The 17,847-nt window shown below is 40.1% G+C and overlaps 3 protein-coding genes across 3 annotated transcripts in view; 1 reads left to right on the plus strand and 2 right to left on the minus strand.

Moving 5' to 3' along the window:
- The first annotated feature begins 2,051 nt into the window (after positions 1 to 2,051).
- hdac3 (histone deacetylase 3) lies at positions 2,052 to 9,113 on the plus strand. Its single transcript, XM_044204965.1, has 15 exons — positions 2,052 to 2,262; positions 3,191 to 3,273; positions 3,445 to 3,587; positions 3,942 to 4,023; positions 4,402 to 4,458; positions 4,562 to 4,617; positions 4,704 to 4,837; positions 5,336 to 5,416; positions 5,589 to 5,662; positions 5,868 to 5,932; positions 6,208 to 6,297; positions 6,438 to 6,496; positions 6,818 to 6,897; positions 7,118 to 7,275; positions 7,379 to 9,113. Exons 1-15 carry the CDS (start codon positions 2,208 to 2,210, stop codon positions 7,446 to 7,448), a joined length of 1,287 nt encoding a protein of 428 aa, XP_044060900.1. The 5' UTR covers positions 2,052 to 2,207; the 3' UTR covers positions 7,449 to 9,113.
- Positions 9,114 to 9,333: 220 nt separating this feature from the next.
- Positions 9,334 to 17,847, minus strand: part of myot (myotilin) — a 31,580-nt gene continuing 23,066 nt past the window's right edge. The window contains 1 exon segment of the mRNA XM_044204963.1: positions 9,334 to 11,237. Within this exon segment, the coding sequence (XP_044060898.1) occupies positions 11,095 to 11,237 (143 nt within the window). The 3' untranslated portion in view covers positions 9,334 to 11,094.
- LOC122880143 (homeodomain-interacting protein kinase 1-like) lies at positions 13,057 to 17,843 on the minus strand. The gene has a single exon (XM_044204964.1). The coding sequence runs from the start codon at positions 15,448 to 15,450 to the stop codon at positions 13,540 to 13,542; it is 1,911 nt and encodes a 636-aa protein (XP_044060899.1). The 5' UTR covers positions 15,451 to 17,843; the 3' UTR covers positions 13,057 to 13,539.

Consider the following 17,847-nt stretch of genomic DNA (forward strand, 5'->3'; position numbering starts at 1 on the left):
AAGTGTGGAAGTGTTATTCTGTCACATTTACAAGATAGGGCCACAACATTACATAATGAACCTAGAGCTTTTGGGGCCCCGGGGCAGTTGAATGAAAGAAGCAGAAATAATTGACACTTTATTATTATTACTTTAATTATTTGTTTTGTTTCTGCTTGTATTTCTTGTTTTCTCCAAGTTTGTAATGTCTAATTCCCTATACACTGCTAACTGATATTGTGCAGGTGTCCCTTGGTACATATCACAGTGGAAGTTGTGGCTATTCAGTTATTGTTTTGGCATAGGGCTGATTGGATCCACCCCCAGTAACTGAATTGAATTCCTTTCTCAATTTCTCATGTTTATAACAAACCCAATTTCATGAAAATCGGTTAAGAATTAAGCGAGTTACAGTCGATTTTGTAGTGAAGTCTGAATTTGTTTACTAGCGAATCTTGACAGCTCCAATATGGTGGACGTTTAATTTCACACAGGACACGAACCCAGATCTCCTGGATGAAAGTTCTGTGTTTGACTGATTCATCCACCACGACCTCCTCCGTATTCAGACTTTGTCGCTCTTTATACTACACAAAGTACTTTAAAGTAATTCAGACACAGACATTATTACAATACAGCAACAATGTGTAAGTAAAATAAGTACCCTCCGCCATCGTTAAATAATATTTTAAAGCGGCTTCTGTTACATCTACCATTGCAAGCGCGAGTCAAGCGCTACTGTGATCAAATGCGCATGTGCGAGAATTCCGCAAATGTAGGGTTACCATCTAGAGATGACCATATGACCATTAGGCTTGTTTGAGATGAGTCGCGGCTTGCCTCGAAAATAGACGAGAGTAGCCGATTGCAGTCGAGGGAGGTATCAAAAGTCTTGCCTGAAATTGAACAGCTCGGAGTTCGCTTGACTCGACTTGCAACGGCGGAAGTAGCATTAGCGTTCTTCCGTACTTGTGAAGTGGATGCAATAGAGATCCCAATATTATTGCATGGAGATGGACATGATAAGTTATCACATAATAATTTCATGTTATAACGTGATAACTTATAACGACACGTTATAACAATAAAAGTTATCACGTTATAACAATATAAGTTAGCATGTTATAATGTGTAATGTTTCACGTTATAACAAGATAAATAGTGTATTGTTGGAACAACAAAAGTTTCTTGTTATAACGCGATAAGTTTGTATGTCGTAATAACGTGAAAATATCTTGTTATAACAATAAACTTTTCATGTTAAAACGTGGTACTGATCCGTTTTTCTTTTTCTGGCGTGGCAGCAATACGCTGCCGTACAAATCGGATTTTTTACCTGTACTTTATTTTTGCTGCTGTCAATCACAGAGAAACACAAGCAATTTGTTTTTCCAACATTTGGATACCAGTGAAAAGATTTAGTCTAGGTTTCTAAAAAAACATTTTAGCATTAAACCCATCTTTGTGTAGGTGTGTCGGCAGATTTGGTTTTGAAAAACCAAAGACCATTTTGTTTTTCTTTAGTGATGAGTGTACCAGTATTACCAAATTTTTATTTTTAGAAAATTAAGAAACGTTTGAGTATATAAAATAACTTTACTAAATAAATAATACAATATATAATAAAATGAGGCTGTCATTCAAACATTTAGGGTTTTCTCCAATTGATGGATGTGATTCAATTGCTAAAGCTATAATAGCGTGTTATTAAATCGTATGTTGAAATAACCACAATAGGGTTTGATTTACTAAATTCACATAATCTGCAAATTATTAGAGCAGATGTTCTACCTTTGACGAATAACATTTTTCAGGGGGTTTTCTGTATGGCCTTCCTTCCTTAAAGCATGCTGAATGGTAAAAAAAAAAGTGGTGGTAAAGGCAGAAAGAAAATCAAATATGTTGGTAATGCCCTGGTTTAAAAATAACTTTAAAATAACAAAATAAATGACTGTAGTCTCAGGACCTGAAGCTATAACATCTTATTGGTTATTTCCATGGATGTATTTCCATCCATGATTAATTCATATCAGTTCAGAAATGTGACATATTTTCCCTGCCGCATCCTTTCCTCCTCCCCTCTTCGTCATTACTGTCCCTGTCTGATGACGTAGTCTAGTCGGTGTTTACCATGGCGGCTATCTGCTAATTGAAAGAAAAATGTGGGTTTTATAGCTGCAAGAACAGTGATAGTTTTACGAAAAAAGTCAGAAGATATTTCTTTCAGAATGACCAACAGAACATCTTATTTTTATGACCCAGACGTGGGCAACTTTCATTATGGTGAGTTTGGTTATCGCCGTGAACAGGCCGACAAAGGGAAATAGTGCTAAAGTGCTAGCTACATGCTAATAACTTCAAGAGATGTGTTTTATTTTTATATTTCATTTTTAGCATTTCTCAGTGCATTTGGAGATATGTTGTGCTGGTTTTTACTATATCGAAAATTCATATTTACCGCTATATCTTATACAAATTCCAAAGCATCTGGCTTGCTTAACTAGCTAACGTTAACGTTATCAGTTATCTGTATTGACATTTATTAAAATGTTCCTCATTCCGCACACTCTATGTTCTATATCTGCCTGTTTTGACATTTACTGAGAGACGTCTAGCTGGTTCCTTCAGTTTCTTTAACGGTTTAAAATTGTCAGTATGTAGTAGTTGCAGATTGGCTTACAATAAGGATCATTGTATTTAGACAGTTGAAGTAAAGTAATATCGCACCGTATGTCATTTTCCGGCAGTAAGATCATGCACCGTAACCGCGTGGAAACTTGATTTGGAATTTCAAACTGAAATGCTCAAAGGATAAAAAATATTCAAAACATCAGAGCTGAAGATTATTTAAAATATGGAAACAGCATGCACACACATTATATACTTTATGCTGATATTGCACGTTTACTTGATATTGATTATTGTCTTTAAGACACCAAGAATAACTGCACACTATCCATACAAATGTAGCCTGCTGTAGATATTTAGTATATTTTAGTTTTTGTAATCCTATTTGTCGTAAGTGTAACAACATAAAGCGTTCTTTATGTATTATTTGTTAGTAACAAATAATAAATAAAGAATGCCACAACTGTCATGAAATTCAGATGACTTATTTCAATATTGGGCATCATGAAAGTCACTCTAATACACTATGAATCCATTAGTGAAATATCTGTGCTATAATGTGGAAACTGTCTGTCTCTGCCAGGTGCTGGCCACCCCATGAAGCCTCACCGTTTGTCTCTGACTCACAGTCTTGTGTTGCACTATGGACTCTACAAGAAAATGATGGTGAGCAGTGCAGACAGATGGTGTTTCAGATTCAGATCCTGCTGATGCTTTTCACACTGAATTTTAACTCTTTTTGATAAAAAAATAATAATAATTGGGCCCACTAAAATCAGGAGTGTAAACTGATACAAAATTTCATACTGTACTTTATCAAATTCTTTTTCCTATTAGGTGTTCAAGCCATACAAAGCATCTCAGCACGACATGTGTCGGTTCCACTCTGAAGACTATATAGACTTCCTACAGAAGGTCAGCCCCAATAACATGCAGGGCTTCACAAAGAGCCTCAACACATTCAATGTCGGAGACGACTGGTGAGTATTACTGTGTTTCATGAAAATGTTTGATTTAGAAAATATTAATACCTAAAATTGTTAAATATTTTTGACACTATTGCAATTTACTGCACAGTCATAGCACAAAACAGTTGGTAGTCAGTATCATGTTCTGGGTGTGTCTTTTCCCTTGTATCCAGGACATTTGAATATCTCGTAATTTTAAAGCAATGCTATTGCTCTTCTTACTCCTCTGAAACATTAGTGATCAGTCAACAGCTTAAATGCCTGAATCCTCCACCTAATAGCCAGATTGACTATAGCTGTTATTAGTTACAGTCTATTGACTAAACCATAACTAAAATATTTTGTGCCTGTGTGTTCTTGTTTTAGTCCTGTGTTTCCAGGTCTTTTTGAGTTTTGCTCAAGATACACAGGAGCCTCTTTACAGGGAGCTACACAGCTCAACCACAAGGTAACACACACACACACAACACGACTGAAGTCAGTGTTGCCACAGTAAAAATCAAAGGTCTGTGCCATTTAAGCAGTTCCCTGTCACAAGCATCATAGGCACTGATTTAGTGGAGTTTTTGTTATCATTTCAGTTGCTGCCATGTTAACTTCCTGTCCTGCTCTGTGGTTTCTGCTAAGCAGCTGGTGATTAAAGATGAACATGTGTTTAGCGGATAATACCTAAATCACTGGACATCCCACCCTCAGACAGTGTCAACACAGTGTGAACTGAAACAGCAGCAGCATGGCTGCAGCACTACTGGCAGACTGCTCAGGACTACAGAGGCATGGTGATTTTGTGACCTTTAGTTGATTGTGATTCTACTCTGTTTTCCAGATCTGTGACATTGCCATCAACTGGGCAGGAGGTTTGCATCATGCCAAAAAATTTGAGGTCAGAACAGAGTCCTGTATATTGGTGTCTTTCCATTCTGCAAAACACATTCAGTTTAGGTGTGAATGGTTAAAGGACTAAAATGATTTTTCTGTGTTTCCAGGCGTCTGGATTTTGTTATGTCAATGACATCGTCATCAGTATACTGGAGCTGCTCAAGTAAGGCGACACTCCTCTAAATAAGCTTCATCAAATGTTTGCTGTGTCTGTTTCTCTCTTTAAAACTGTGTGTGTGTGTGTTACAGATACCACCCTAGGGTTCTGTACATCGACATAGACATTCACCATGGTGACGGCGTACAGGAAGCCTTTTACCTGACTGACCGCGTCATGACTGTGTCCTTCCACAAATACGGGAACTACTTTTTTCCAGGAACAGGTACGGGCTGCTTTGAGCATCTGATGTTGAAATAGTGTTTTCTTTGTTTCATGTACACACAACATTTATGCACAGATTCTGAAAGCGCCATTCATCTGCATGGCAATTTTACTTTGGATTAGAAGCAGTACAGACGGACAAATAACCGCTTATTTGTTTGGCCATTCATTTAAAAAAAAAAAAAAAGTTTGACATGTACAGCTAAGCAAAGGAATGGAAAACTATGCAATAGTCAATCTTTAAAATATTGTTGTGCAATTTTTCTCATTAAATAGGATGAAGTCCAACATTTCAGCAACTTTAAACTGTAGAAATTGTGATGGTGACAGTTGTAGAGAGATTAATACCCAAAGCTACACATTTCTCATTTGATTTTTTTACATTTTTAAAGTGGTTCAAAGGGAAGTGTTTAATACGAGCTGCTTCAATATAGTATGTTATGAATGTGTTGTCTCTGTACAGGTGTGTATTAATACAGTATGTGTGTGTTTGCTGCAGGTGACATGTATGAGGTGGGAGCAGAGAGCGGCCGGTACTACTGCCTCAATGTTCCTCTCAGAGACGGCATCGATGACCAGAGTGAGTTCACTTCCTGCACAAAGTTCATTACTGAAGCGTATAAAATAACACGTAGAGCTGTATTATTATTGAGTCGAGAGTGTCAGTAGCTCTGAAGATGCATGCCGCTGTGAACTAGTCATCAAATGAGTCACGGCCAACGTCTGTGTGTGTGTGTTTATCTGTGTTCCAGGCTACAGGCAGCTGTTCCAGCCGGTTATTAAACAGGTGGTGGATTTCTACCAGCCGACCTGCATCGTTCTACAGGTCAGTGAGTAATTCTGAGTCTCTAATGCAGTATTTAGCTGTTTCATTAACACTCGCCATCTCAGCTAATTTACTGTGCACGTGTGAAAAAACAACAGATGCTTCTGTTTCAGTGTGATCAGGGCCATTATTCGGATTATAAGGCTGCATGTAATCGTAGGATGATTAACACATTTTTGAAGCCTGTGTGTTATCCTTCTTCCAGTGCGGAGCAGATTCTCTGGGCTGTGACAGACTGGGCTGCTTCAACCTCAGCATACGAGGACATGGGTGAGGCTGACTTATTTGAAATCACTGTTTCCTAATTAAAGTGAAGCGTCTCAACCAGCTCTTTTGATCAGGGGCCTGTATCACAAAGTGATAAAATGAATGTTTCTGCTGCCAAAGCAGAGAGGAGAAGAAAAAAAGTGAATGCCTGATGAGGTCTATCTGACCTAAATGAGGTCATGTTTAACAAAGTAATAGTCACAGGTGTTTAACTTGTGTGTGTGTTTGTGCATGTGTGTGTGTATTAATGTGTGTGTGCTTTGCTCTCTGTCTTTCAGTGAGTGTGTGGAGTTTGTAAAGAGTTTTAAGATTCCTCTGTTGGTCCTGGGAGGAGGAGGATACACTGTGAGGAACGTGGCTCGCTGCTGGTAAGTCTGACACACAGACCCACACAAGTTTGGTTTTCTGCACACAATGTGGTGTTAAAGAGGTGAGGAAGGTTCCATGTTCTGAGTTTAGTCATGATCTGGACATTATTTAAATTAATGGCTGTTTTGTTCTGTTGTAGGACCTTTGAGACATCTCTGTTATTGGATGAATCCATCAGCGATGAGCTGCCTTACAGTGGTGAGTTTACTTAAATATACTAAAGCTTTCAGTTATTAAGATTTTGTACCTACACTGCACCTCAATGTCTTTTTCCTGTTGCCCAAAATGGCTTCAGTATCAGAGTCCTGTTGCGTTTTTGTAAGTCCCAGAGAAAATGCATTTATTGAGCATTTTCAATCTTTAGCGCCATCTGTTGGAAGAGCAGTGATTTGACATTTTGAATTTACATCTGAGTACATGATTTTTCACCTTCAGTTTAAACAGAATAAACACCTCTCTCCGTTTCTTAATCTCTCCGAATTCTTTCCATCCTCCTCCTCTTGTTTCTGTCCTCTGCAGAGTATTTTGAGTACTTTGCTCCAGACTTCACGCTGCACCCTGATGTCAGCACCAGGATAGAAAACCAGAACTCCAGACAGGTGAAACACCATCCCACACTAATTAATGACAGCGTTTTATCAACGTAGTCTGCAGGACCTGAGAAAGTGTTTAGTGTTGAGATGCATTACCTATATTTAAAGTGCTTTAACAATGCTTAACACAGCCTGTAAATCTTATTGCAGTGTCCCAGTTGTTTGAGGACATAATGATAATAAATCAAATAAGCATAACATTGGAACTGTGTACATGTCGTTGCAGTACTTGGAGCAGATCCGTCAGACGGTGTTTGAGAACTTGAAGATGTTGAACCACGCGCCCAGCGTCCAGATCCACGACGTTCCCTCCGACATGCTGAGCTACGAACGCAACGACGAACCTGACCCCGACGAGAGGGGGGCCGAGGAAAACTACACCAGGTCAGTACACCTGGATGCCCCGGGCGGGAGCTAAAATGAGTGTGACTTCTGAAATATGTCAAATCTGTGAGTTGTTCCTATATCAACAATGTCACTTCCTCAGGCCGGAGGCAGCCAATGAGTTCTACGATGGTGACCACGACAACGACAAAGAGAGCGACGTAGAAATTTGACCAATGAGAATGAGAGGAGCGGCGCTTTCCCTTTCAGCATTCTGTTTGCATCAGCTGCAGTCTCCAAACATCACGTCATCAATGCAGATTTAACAGAAACTCAAAAAAAAACTTCTGGAAGGACTGAAAAGACTCTCAAGCTCTGCTCTTTTCCTCAGTAGGTTCTATTTTTAAAAAGTCCTCAATCAGCCGCCCTTCACACCGACATCATGTTTGTTCCAACACCGTAACGCATCAGAACAGACGTGATGTTAGCACCACAGCTTTGTATATAACGTCACTGAGGACATCTCTACATGCAGCAGTATTCCCATTTCAATTTGGGTCAACACATGTCACATATTGTAACAGGAAGGATGAGCCCAAATTACATATACTTTCATAACTCTGGATACTGAAACATACATAACAGTATATCAGCTGTGTTCATGTTAAAAGTTTACAGAATAAAATGTTCCCTCTTGTTTTTAATTTACAAGCAGTGTCAACTAGAATCAGGATTCAAAACAAATTCTACTTTTCTGTATGTGCACATGAACAGTCAAATATCTAGATTGTTTTTTTTTTTTGTTTTTTTTACATTATTCTACTTGTAATCTTGTTCATGTTCTCTTAGTAATGACATGTATTTGACTTTTGAAAGAGGAAAATGTCATCTGCAAGAAATTTTACAAGTATTTTAATCAGCTGAATTTAACTTGTAAGCAGATATACGTTTGTTTGGATTTAGGACTCAGTTTAACTCATTATTTTTTTCCCCCCACACATAAAGTGTCCAAAAAGAACAACATTTTGAGCATCCCAAATGCACGTTCTGTCAACTCGTGAGATTTAAGAGCGGTTAGTTTGGAGACCTGTGTGACATTCAGTGTACGTGTGAAGGTGCTCAATGGAAAAAAAAAAAAACTGTTTCCATCAGGTGTTATTTCATCTTACAAGACACATGCGTATGTGGGAAGCTGTTCAAGTGCCTGCCAGGATCCATTAGTCACACATTAGCCAGTTCAGATGTTTAAAACCACGGTTAAACATTTTTAGACAGAATCTCAGAGGAACAAATTATTCCAACTGCCATTTTAGTTCAACACTTTTTTTATTTTACAGTCACTGTGTAGCTGTCAGAATGTCTTTTTTTTTCTCTCCACTAGCATTATTCATGTGCCTTACAGCTCTGAAAAGTCAAGCACTGGTGCAGAGCTGGGCACTTCCACATCAACTTCCATTTTAACTTGACATTGAATTGGATTTCTACACGTAAACGTCTGTAAATGAGGCCACTGGACTTGAGCTGATCCAAACCAGAATTATTCTTTTGTCTTTTCATTCCTTCTTCTGCGTACTCTGGTCATTACTGTATATATACACACGTATAAATGTATGAACTGTGAGTGTGTTCGAAATGTAGAGGAGGACAACGGGTGATGATGCTGGTAGTTTGGTATTGAAACATTTTGTACTGAAGCAGGTAGTTGATTCAGTGATCAGATGTCAGAGTGTTGGTCCTTCACTGTGCAGCGTTATTAAAATAGGCTCATTACAGATGGCTAGAAATACGCTCTACCATCTCTGCCACCTCCAGTCCTCTGTTAGCCAGAAACCAGTTTTATGTGATTTTTTTGATATTGTCTACTTTTGTTTTTAATAAAAAGAACAAGTTGAAACACGTGTGAATGTGATATGAAAGTATTTTAAAGGCAGCTCTTCATCAGCAACTTTTGAACACCGCCACCAGAGGGCCGCATGATGGGATTAATAATGAAAGTTATTTTGAAAATGAGTTGCCAGGGTCTTGCTCATAGACACTTCAGAAGGGTGGCTGCTGGTCCGGAGCCCTCATCGCTTAACGATAGACCACAGTGCCAAAAAATGCACCAGGAGACAAAGCCAAGGTCACAGAAACTTTATTCCTCATTCATCCAGTGATATGTAGAACTTCTTACACAACAAACAGTACTTCAGGAGAATACACGCCACTACCTGCAGTTTCAAATCTCAACAGAAAGGGCCTAACTTAAAACTATTGTGGTGCTTTAAACTAATCCAATGTTTAACCCTGTGTGATCCAAACATCATGACAAACTGTAGAAATACTACATCTAGAACCATTAGTTTAAATGCAGCCCAACTACACAGCATTTGAACCAGAAAATGCAGTTTTCATCTTGTGACCTACATCTCTGATTTTATTATCACACAGGGTTAAATACCAGATTTTCAGTTTGCATGCAGAGCCAGCCAAAAATACCAGGTTTTTGTGAAATGAGTTCCCGGCTGGCGGTAACAACAAGCAGTTCCAAGGTAAGCAGGCACATCAAGCCTTTTTTTGATAGAGCTTTTTATGTAAGGCTCTGGTCAGAAATGGAGAGTTTGGCAAATCTGAGCACAGGCTGACAAACTGATACCTAGTTTTCAACTGAACGTACAAAATTAATGACGCATATGCATTGAAGGAGGGAAAAAAATAATTTTCTCCTCTTGAGTAAAGTGTAAAAACGTGATCAAATGTAAGCTTTTCCAAGTAAGTTATATTCTTCTGAGTGCAGATCAGGTTTTGTGTTCAGTGGTTGAGGTAAGGTATTGATCAGAATGGCAGCCTGTTCCTCCAACTCGCTGATACTATACACCTCTGGTTGCAGCCTTTTGCAGGCCAAGAGATGGGCAACTTAAAGTCCTAACACATAACTTCAGGTCAAATAAATAGCTTCATTCACATACACTGTATATTAGAAACCAACTTTAAAAACACATATTAGGCTGAATTTATACCACTGCAGAGAATCTGAGCAGTAACCAACTGTGACATCTCATCTGAGCTGTCTTTAAACGGGGGCTTTACAGACACAGAGGCAACAGCAGCTGCAATTCAGGGACAAAAACTTAAATTCGAAGGCTCGAACACAAAAAAAAAAATCAGCTACAAGCTAGAAGGAGGGTAGGTGCTGGATGAGACAAGCAGACAGTTGTCAGAATTAAAGTGCATTGTGGGTACTGTAGTTAATGTAGGTTGCTTCCTGTTTTCTAACCTAGACCATGGAAGAGAGCTGGAAACTGTGTTCCAAGATAATGCACAGACATGTTTCAAACATCAGCTCTGCAGCCATAAACAACAAACAGACAGAGCAGGCACAGTGGTGACAAACAGCAACAGATGGACAGTATGAGGTGTGGTTATTTTAACTCAGAAGGCACTTGACATGGAAACGCTGCTCTCAAAGTAGCTACCAAGAGCTCCTTACGGTTAGGGTTGTTGTAATATCTAATGGATGGAGGAAGGGTTGTTTTTTGCGTGTTAGCGAGACAAATTTCAACTTTTTCTAATAATGGAGAAAAATTTTCACAAACTGTACCTTAATCTTGAAAATTTGGCAAAACTCGATTTGTTCAAGAAATGTGAAATAAAACTGGTACTCAGCTGTATACAATAACACAACAAAATGTTGGTTGTTTAATTAACCTGACCTGGATTGGCCTCAAAAGTATTCTGTGTGTCCTCGTCTGCTGCAATGCTGTTCATTTGTATTCTGAACCAAAGCATGATTAGTACTATATCTGCTTTGAAATGTCAGTGAATACAGGCTCCGGCCCAGTTTGACAGTTCTGAGATGTGTGACAGTTATCTGAGGATGTGACGGGGTTAAGTGTGGGTCTACAGCTCTTCACTCTCGTAGAGTGGGGCGGTGTGCTGGGCGGGGCTCTCCACGGTCAGAGCAGGCACATGGCTCAGAGTGGACAGCAGCTTTAGCGTCTTCGAGGCAGGGGGCGCCGTTTTCATGGGCGGGGCTGTGCGAGCTGCGAGGGGCAGAGAGAGGGGAGGGGAGACATGAATTCAAATTTACCTTTACTGATCCGTTTCAAACGTACTCATATTTGATGTTATGTTCTTTGACAAACAGCAGTTTTAAATGTGTTAAACCTCATTTGGATTGGAATCGTTTTATTAGAAGAAGGCTAGTAACTGTAATTATTACCAACACTATTATTTTATTGCAGTATGACCCTACCTGTCTGTAATTTTACAAGTGTGGAATTTCTTACCTTCATATATTATAGTCTTTGCCAGTGAAGCCAGATTGTCTGATACCAGATTAAGTTTAAAATGCAAAAGGACACTACAAAAATAATGTACAATTGGCCGTCTGATATTAAATGTGCATACAATTGTGTATTTACTGGAGAGTGGAGCTGTAGTGCTCAGTAACCTCTCAGTGCAGGGTGCAGATGCCGTGTTTCTTTATATTAATATTATGAACTGGTGTCACCAACAGTAGCAACACATTTTACTGGTGGACGACGCTAAACATTCCTTTCATGCCAGGTGTCTGAAAATAACTCTTCTGCCCTGCACGGCAAAGCACAGGACAGCATGGCATGGCACGGCATGGCTCAGTGTCCGATATGGAACAAACACACGTTTGTAGAGACAATGGCTCCACGGCTCTCCGTGTTTCACCTTCCGTTTTCAAACTCGCAAAAACTATGAACTAGTGGTTTTAGAGTTTAATGCGTCTGGGACCTGATGTGTTGTATGTGTGTAAGTGTCCTCTGGGGTGTTCATAGTTACAGCATACTGTATGTGCGTATGGTTGTCGCTGCAAATCAGTTGAAGTTATTAATTGTATTCAATTGCTACCTTTTACATCTCATCAAGACTCAAAATGTATACATACTAAATAATATAACTAACACAGAGAACAAACCAAAGTAGGCATTTTAAAATAAAAAGAGCTCAGATTACACCACCTCTGCACACTGACACAGCTGTGTGCCCATGTCAGCTAGTGGTGCCAAGACACCAACAGTCACCTTTTCTTCAATAGGATCTATTGTAAGTATTCCTTGTACTGATTAACCTTGATAACATTAAGATGTGTTCCTACAGAGAAACCGGTTGTGGTTATGAGAGGAAACTTGGAAGTGAGCAGATATATCCAGGTTTTTGTTCTGAAATATTCAGAATCTAGGAATGTTTATCATCATCTTTGACAACTGAATCCATATCTGGTATCTTAACATTATCGAAGATATTGGGTAAGTCACTTGACTGCTGAAAGCTTTACTTCTGCCACTAAAAATAGTTTTTAATTGTGGTATTTTATTGTGCGAATGTTTAAAATTATATTTTACTTTTTTGTCTATGTGCCTATAGTCTGAAATAAATTAAAATGCATTGAATAATAATGCTGTCTGTGTAGGTAATGTGTTGTAAGAGAGGAAATAAACCAATCAATTTTACGTTTAAGTTTAGCATTTTTATTTAAAACAGTCTACATATTAAAGAAAACAGTAAGGTCACATCACAGGTCAGTATGTCACAGGGTTGACACATAGTGACATAACCATTCACGCTCACACCTAGAGACAATTTAGAGTCGTCAGTTAATTAACCTGCATATCTTTAGACTGTGGGAGGAAACCAGAGCACCTGGAGAAAACCCACGCAGGCACCGGGAGAACATGCAAACTCATATCAGAAAGAGGCCCAGAACCTTCTTGCTGTGAGGTGACAGTGCTAACCACTGCACCACTGTGCCTCTCTAACTTAAGTCATTATCTACCACATGTCCTACCTGGACATATGGCAGAGAATACTGTGTGTGTGTACTGTGTGTATGTCTGATTCTAATTTTTGTAATCAAGGTAGATCAGTCTGATGTCTGAAGAAAGAAATCACTGCCCCTTTCACTCAGCAGGAGAATTTGCAGATCCTCTGAAACAGATTCTCATGCCGGGCTCCATCAGGGTCAATGTTGACATCGTCCAGATCAACAGGTGTAATGGCAGCTGCAGCACCATCGTTTGGATAAGTGGTGGCTGCAGCTTTGTCGGCTGAACCAGCGCCAGCTGAAGCTCCACCAGTGGAGCCAACGGCAGCTGAAGCTCTGTCATCATAGGTAACACTGGCAATAGGCAAACAAGCAGTGTCTGAATTGTCATAACCGGAAGTAGCAGCAGCAGCAGCGCCTGACTCTTCATGGGAGTAGCAGTGTTTCTGACTACATCATGTAAGTCAGTGGCCGCTGAAGGGCCGTCATCATAAGTAGCTTCGCTGATGTCTCTGTTATTAATTCCAATAATGGAGACATCAGCGGAGCTAGAACAGTGTCTGACTCCGAGTCTTCTGGATGTTAGGTGACCGCAGACCTGTCAAAGACCTCAGGAGTGGAGAAAGCTTCGTCATCATTTCCATCAGCATCTGAATCATCGCTGGAGATGTCGGCGTCTGTATGTCCCTCACTGGAACTCCACCCTTCATTGCTGGAGATGTCGGTGTCTGAATATCCATCACTCCACCCTTCATTGCTGGAGATGTCGGCGTCTGAATGTCCCTCAGTGGAACTCTTAGGGAGTGTATCTTTCTCACTGAAACTTGCAGTTGGTGATTCTCTCTTGAAGCCAGTCCGGGGTGGAACTTGATCAAAATGAATGGAAGTGGCTTTATAGTCATAACGGGGTCCAAAACTACCCACTCTTCCTCACTAGAACTGTCTGTGTCCGGGATTTCAAATGAGTCGTCATCAGTTGATGCCCGGTCTTCATCACTGAAACTGAAAATGCATGAGCCTCCATCATGGTCATTCAAGTCAGCGGTGGCTGGCTCTGTCCTTAAGCCAGTCCTGCGAGCTGTGTATGGAGGATCATAAAAGTAAGCCTTAAGGTCTGTGTCTCCATAACATGAACTATCAGTGCTTGGCTCTGTCCTTAAGTCAGTCCTGCGAGCTGTGTATGGAGGATCATAAAAGTATGCCTTAATGTCTGTGTCATCAGTGGTTGAGACTCCATCACTTGAGTCATCTGGCTCTATGTCAGCTTCGGAGTCGCTGAGAGAATCATCAGATTCATCCAGGGGGCAGACGGTCATGAACTCAAAGGCAGCATCTGCATAAGAGCTGGTGTCCATGTCCTCTTCCAGGTGAGCCATTGTAATGAAACAGTGTTTTAAGGCTTGTCCAGGTGTGAATCTCTTCTCAGATTCCAGATGCAGCATCCTTTTCAGGAGGTGTAAAAATGCCATTCTGTCTTTATATTCAACATCGTCATCTTCCTCGGAGAAGCTATCCACTGCTTCTTCCAAATTTCCGACAATGTCAAAAACCCACTCTGAAATTTGGGGCTCAGCACCGGTTGCCTCCTCGTACTCCTCTGCTGTCCTTAGTCTCCATCCTGGATTGGTGGAGCCCTCGTCCCTGCTGAAATACTGCCAGGTGTTCTTCCCAGCACTCAGCAGGTGGTCTCCCGGCTGACCGAGCAGATGGCAAATAGCTTTCATGGTGTGGTGTGAACATTTTCCAGGGAAGAGGTTGCTGCCAAAATAGAGGTATGCCATGACACATCCCAGTCCCCACATGTCGATGGCTTCAGATATGGGGAGGCCCAAGGTCACCTCGGGAGCCCTGTATGCACGAGTTTGCACGTTCATTCCAATATATATTTTGGATGCTGGAAGGGCCAAACCAAAGTCGATTAATTTCACCCTGAAGGGCTGATCCTGGTGGTTGACAAGCATGATGTTGTCAGGTTTCAGGTCTGTGTGAACGATCCCGATACCTTTCAGGGCTTCTAATGCTACAAGTAGCTGATGTGTGATGGGGCGGATTTCATTGAGAGTCAGTTGCATCTCTCTCTCCTTCATCAGGTCCCAAAGGCTCCTGTCCAGCATCTCAAAGGCGAGGCAAGGCAGGTCTTGGAACATGAAACTGTCTATGAATCTCACCAAGTTCTTCTTCTCTGGGTCAAGGGCCCTGAGTTCTTCCAGCATTCCCACTTCTCTTTGAAGGCTGTGATATTCACTTTTTTTGTGGATCTTGATGGCCGTAGTCTCGGATGTTTTTAAGTTCACACACTTGGCGACTTTGCCAAAATGTCCTTCTCCATTAAAATCCAATACAAGGTAGCGTACAGACTTGTTGGAGAGTATGTCATGCTTTTGTACCTGAAATGGTACAGGTGCTATCTCCTTGTTCTTTTCATTTTCCTTATCTGTGGTTGTAATTGGGGAAGACATTTTTGCAGTCAAATGTTTCCAAATACTATCTAAGTTGAGTAGGTATACAGAAGATTGAACTGTGTTCTTACTCTGAAGGTAACCAGAAGGTAACTGACCAGATTTTGTCTACAAGCCTTTATCTATAGAGTTGTCTTTGTGACATCATTCTGACACATTTACATTCTAACGTCAAAGCCAAAACAGAATTCTAAAAATTCTAAATGTGTTTTTTTCAAATTCTAATGGCTTGAAAATCATGACTCTCAAAAAACTGTGACATTCTCAAAAACAAAGTTCATTGTCTTACAAGAGTATATGCATTTCTTCACACATAATTCAAATGTGAAAGTACAAATACAGTTGAGCCAGTGATACATTGAGTTTGTCTTGGTGATCAACATGAATTACACCGTTTGTGCTTGTTAGTATTATAATGTATGCTCAAAAAAAAAGCATGAAAATCCAGCAAACATACAAAAAAAGCTGTTAAGATTAAGCTCATTGACAACCTAGCACAACTAATATAGATGGAATTTGTGACTGGGATAAAGTCTGGCTCATGTATTTGTGACTAAGTGCCTTAAAGATCTATATTTATAAATATTTATATTATATTTCAGTATCTCCATTCATGTGTGTATACAGCAGTGTGTTTGAATGTATGTACATGTGTATGTTGCTCTTTGTTGGTAAATTTTTGTAGGTCAGTGTTTGTTTTCAGATGCTGAGCCTGTGTGTATTTCTTCTTCACTCTGCATGTGTTTGTTCTTTGCATAAGGCAGCTTTCCCAACGTTAATTTATTTTCAGGCTTATTTGTCCACTGCGAATGTAATCTGTTTATTTATTAGTGCTGCCACCGCAAATGTGCAGCACAAATGTGTGTTTGTGTGTGTGTGTGTGGTGCTTAATGTGCATATCAGTATGAGCATATATGATGTGTGTGAGAGAGAGAGACAGAGTGCTTGGAATAAAGTTAGAATACTGAATAGCGTAATTTAAAGCTAAAGAAAAGGAAACAAAGATATCAGTAATGGGAAAGTTAGAGAACAAGTTTACAACAGGAATTCATTATATCATATATTTATGTGTGTGTATGCATGTGTATGTGTGTGTATGCTTATCTGCTGGTGTGACACTGGTGGAGTGTATATGTGCATGTTTGCATCTTTCTGCACAGAGTGTGTGTGTCAAGGAGGTAATTAATAGAAGGCCGCATATAGTCTCTTTCCCCTGGGCCCCCTGTCTGAATTCATTACTGTCAAGTGTGCAGTGTATGTGCTCTGGAGTTTTTCGAGTGTGTCCATGTAAAGCTTGTATAATTTATATACAGGCTTCCCATACTTTGTGATGTCCCAGTTTTATGCTCGTTCCTGCACACCTCAATTTTCAGGGAAGCACAGAGAAAAAAAAAAATCTGTATAGTGGAAGTTAAATATTCAAGGGAAATAACCAGAGAATATATATATAGTTTTCGACATTAGAAGACATCCATCTTTTCAAGTCAATTAAAATCTGACATAAATGCACTCAACTGATGCTGGACCAGGAGACAAGGAGAAATGCAGAAAAACAGTGAGCAAGTGTGTGTAAGGTAATGAGTGTGTGAGAGAGAACGAAAAGAGAGACTGCTATTGTCATTATATTCCTGCGTAGCCCAGACTATGTGGTAGTCATGGGAACAACAACATTCTTTCCTAGCAGAAAAGTAGAGGACCAATCAGGCTTGGTATTACAGGAAGAAAACTACTGAGTGGGCTGAAATGGGAGCAGAACCACTGATATTTGTTACTCTCATTAGACAGTCCCAGTAGTACGATGGCAGCCGCACTGGAGGATAATTTTGCTCACCAGTTAAACATGCATACACTTTAAACCACCCTGTAAAACCTCTTTTTTGTATTGTTATGAGGTCTTGTTCAACTACAATGTCTGAGTCCTGGTTGAGATGAAGCAGTCTAAACTCCCTTTCAGGTACACAAGTCCAGCTCATGAGTAACAGAGGGTCTAGTTGTCTTTGTGAGTTCCCTCATTCAGCTCCCTCTCCACAAAGCAGATGGTGTGTTATGTGATCGAGCAGAAACCTAATATTGAGCTCTCTCTCATCAGTGGATGGACTCCACACTTATCTCTCTGACTCTGTGATTATGCAGTATTCTTTAGGAAAGGTGAACAGCTCCACGCCTCATACGTTCATCAAGTTTCTGCTCGATCACATAACACAGCATTTGTTAGCCGGGTTCCAGGCTGTAGAGCTGGATTCACTGTAGCGTTGAGTGCACATCATTCTCCATCTGCTGTTTGATTTTACAGGCTGGGCTACTATGGTAACTACCGGGCTATCTCATGCAACAGATAGCTGAGATGGGCCCTATAAAGCAAATTTGCATAGAAAAATGGACACACACAGTGGACTT

The sequence above is a fragment of the Siniperca chuatsi genome, linkage group LG8 (assembly GCF_020085105.1).
Source record: "Siniperca chuatsi isolate FFG_IHB_CAS linkage group LG8, ASM2008510v1, whole genome shotgun sequence".
NCBI classification, from domain to species: domain Eukaryota; kingdom Metazoa; phylum Chordata; class Actinopteri; order Centrarchiformes; family Sinipercidae; genus Siniperca; species Siniperca chuatsi.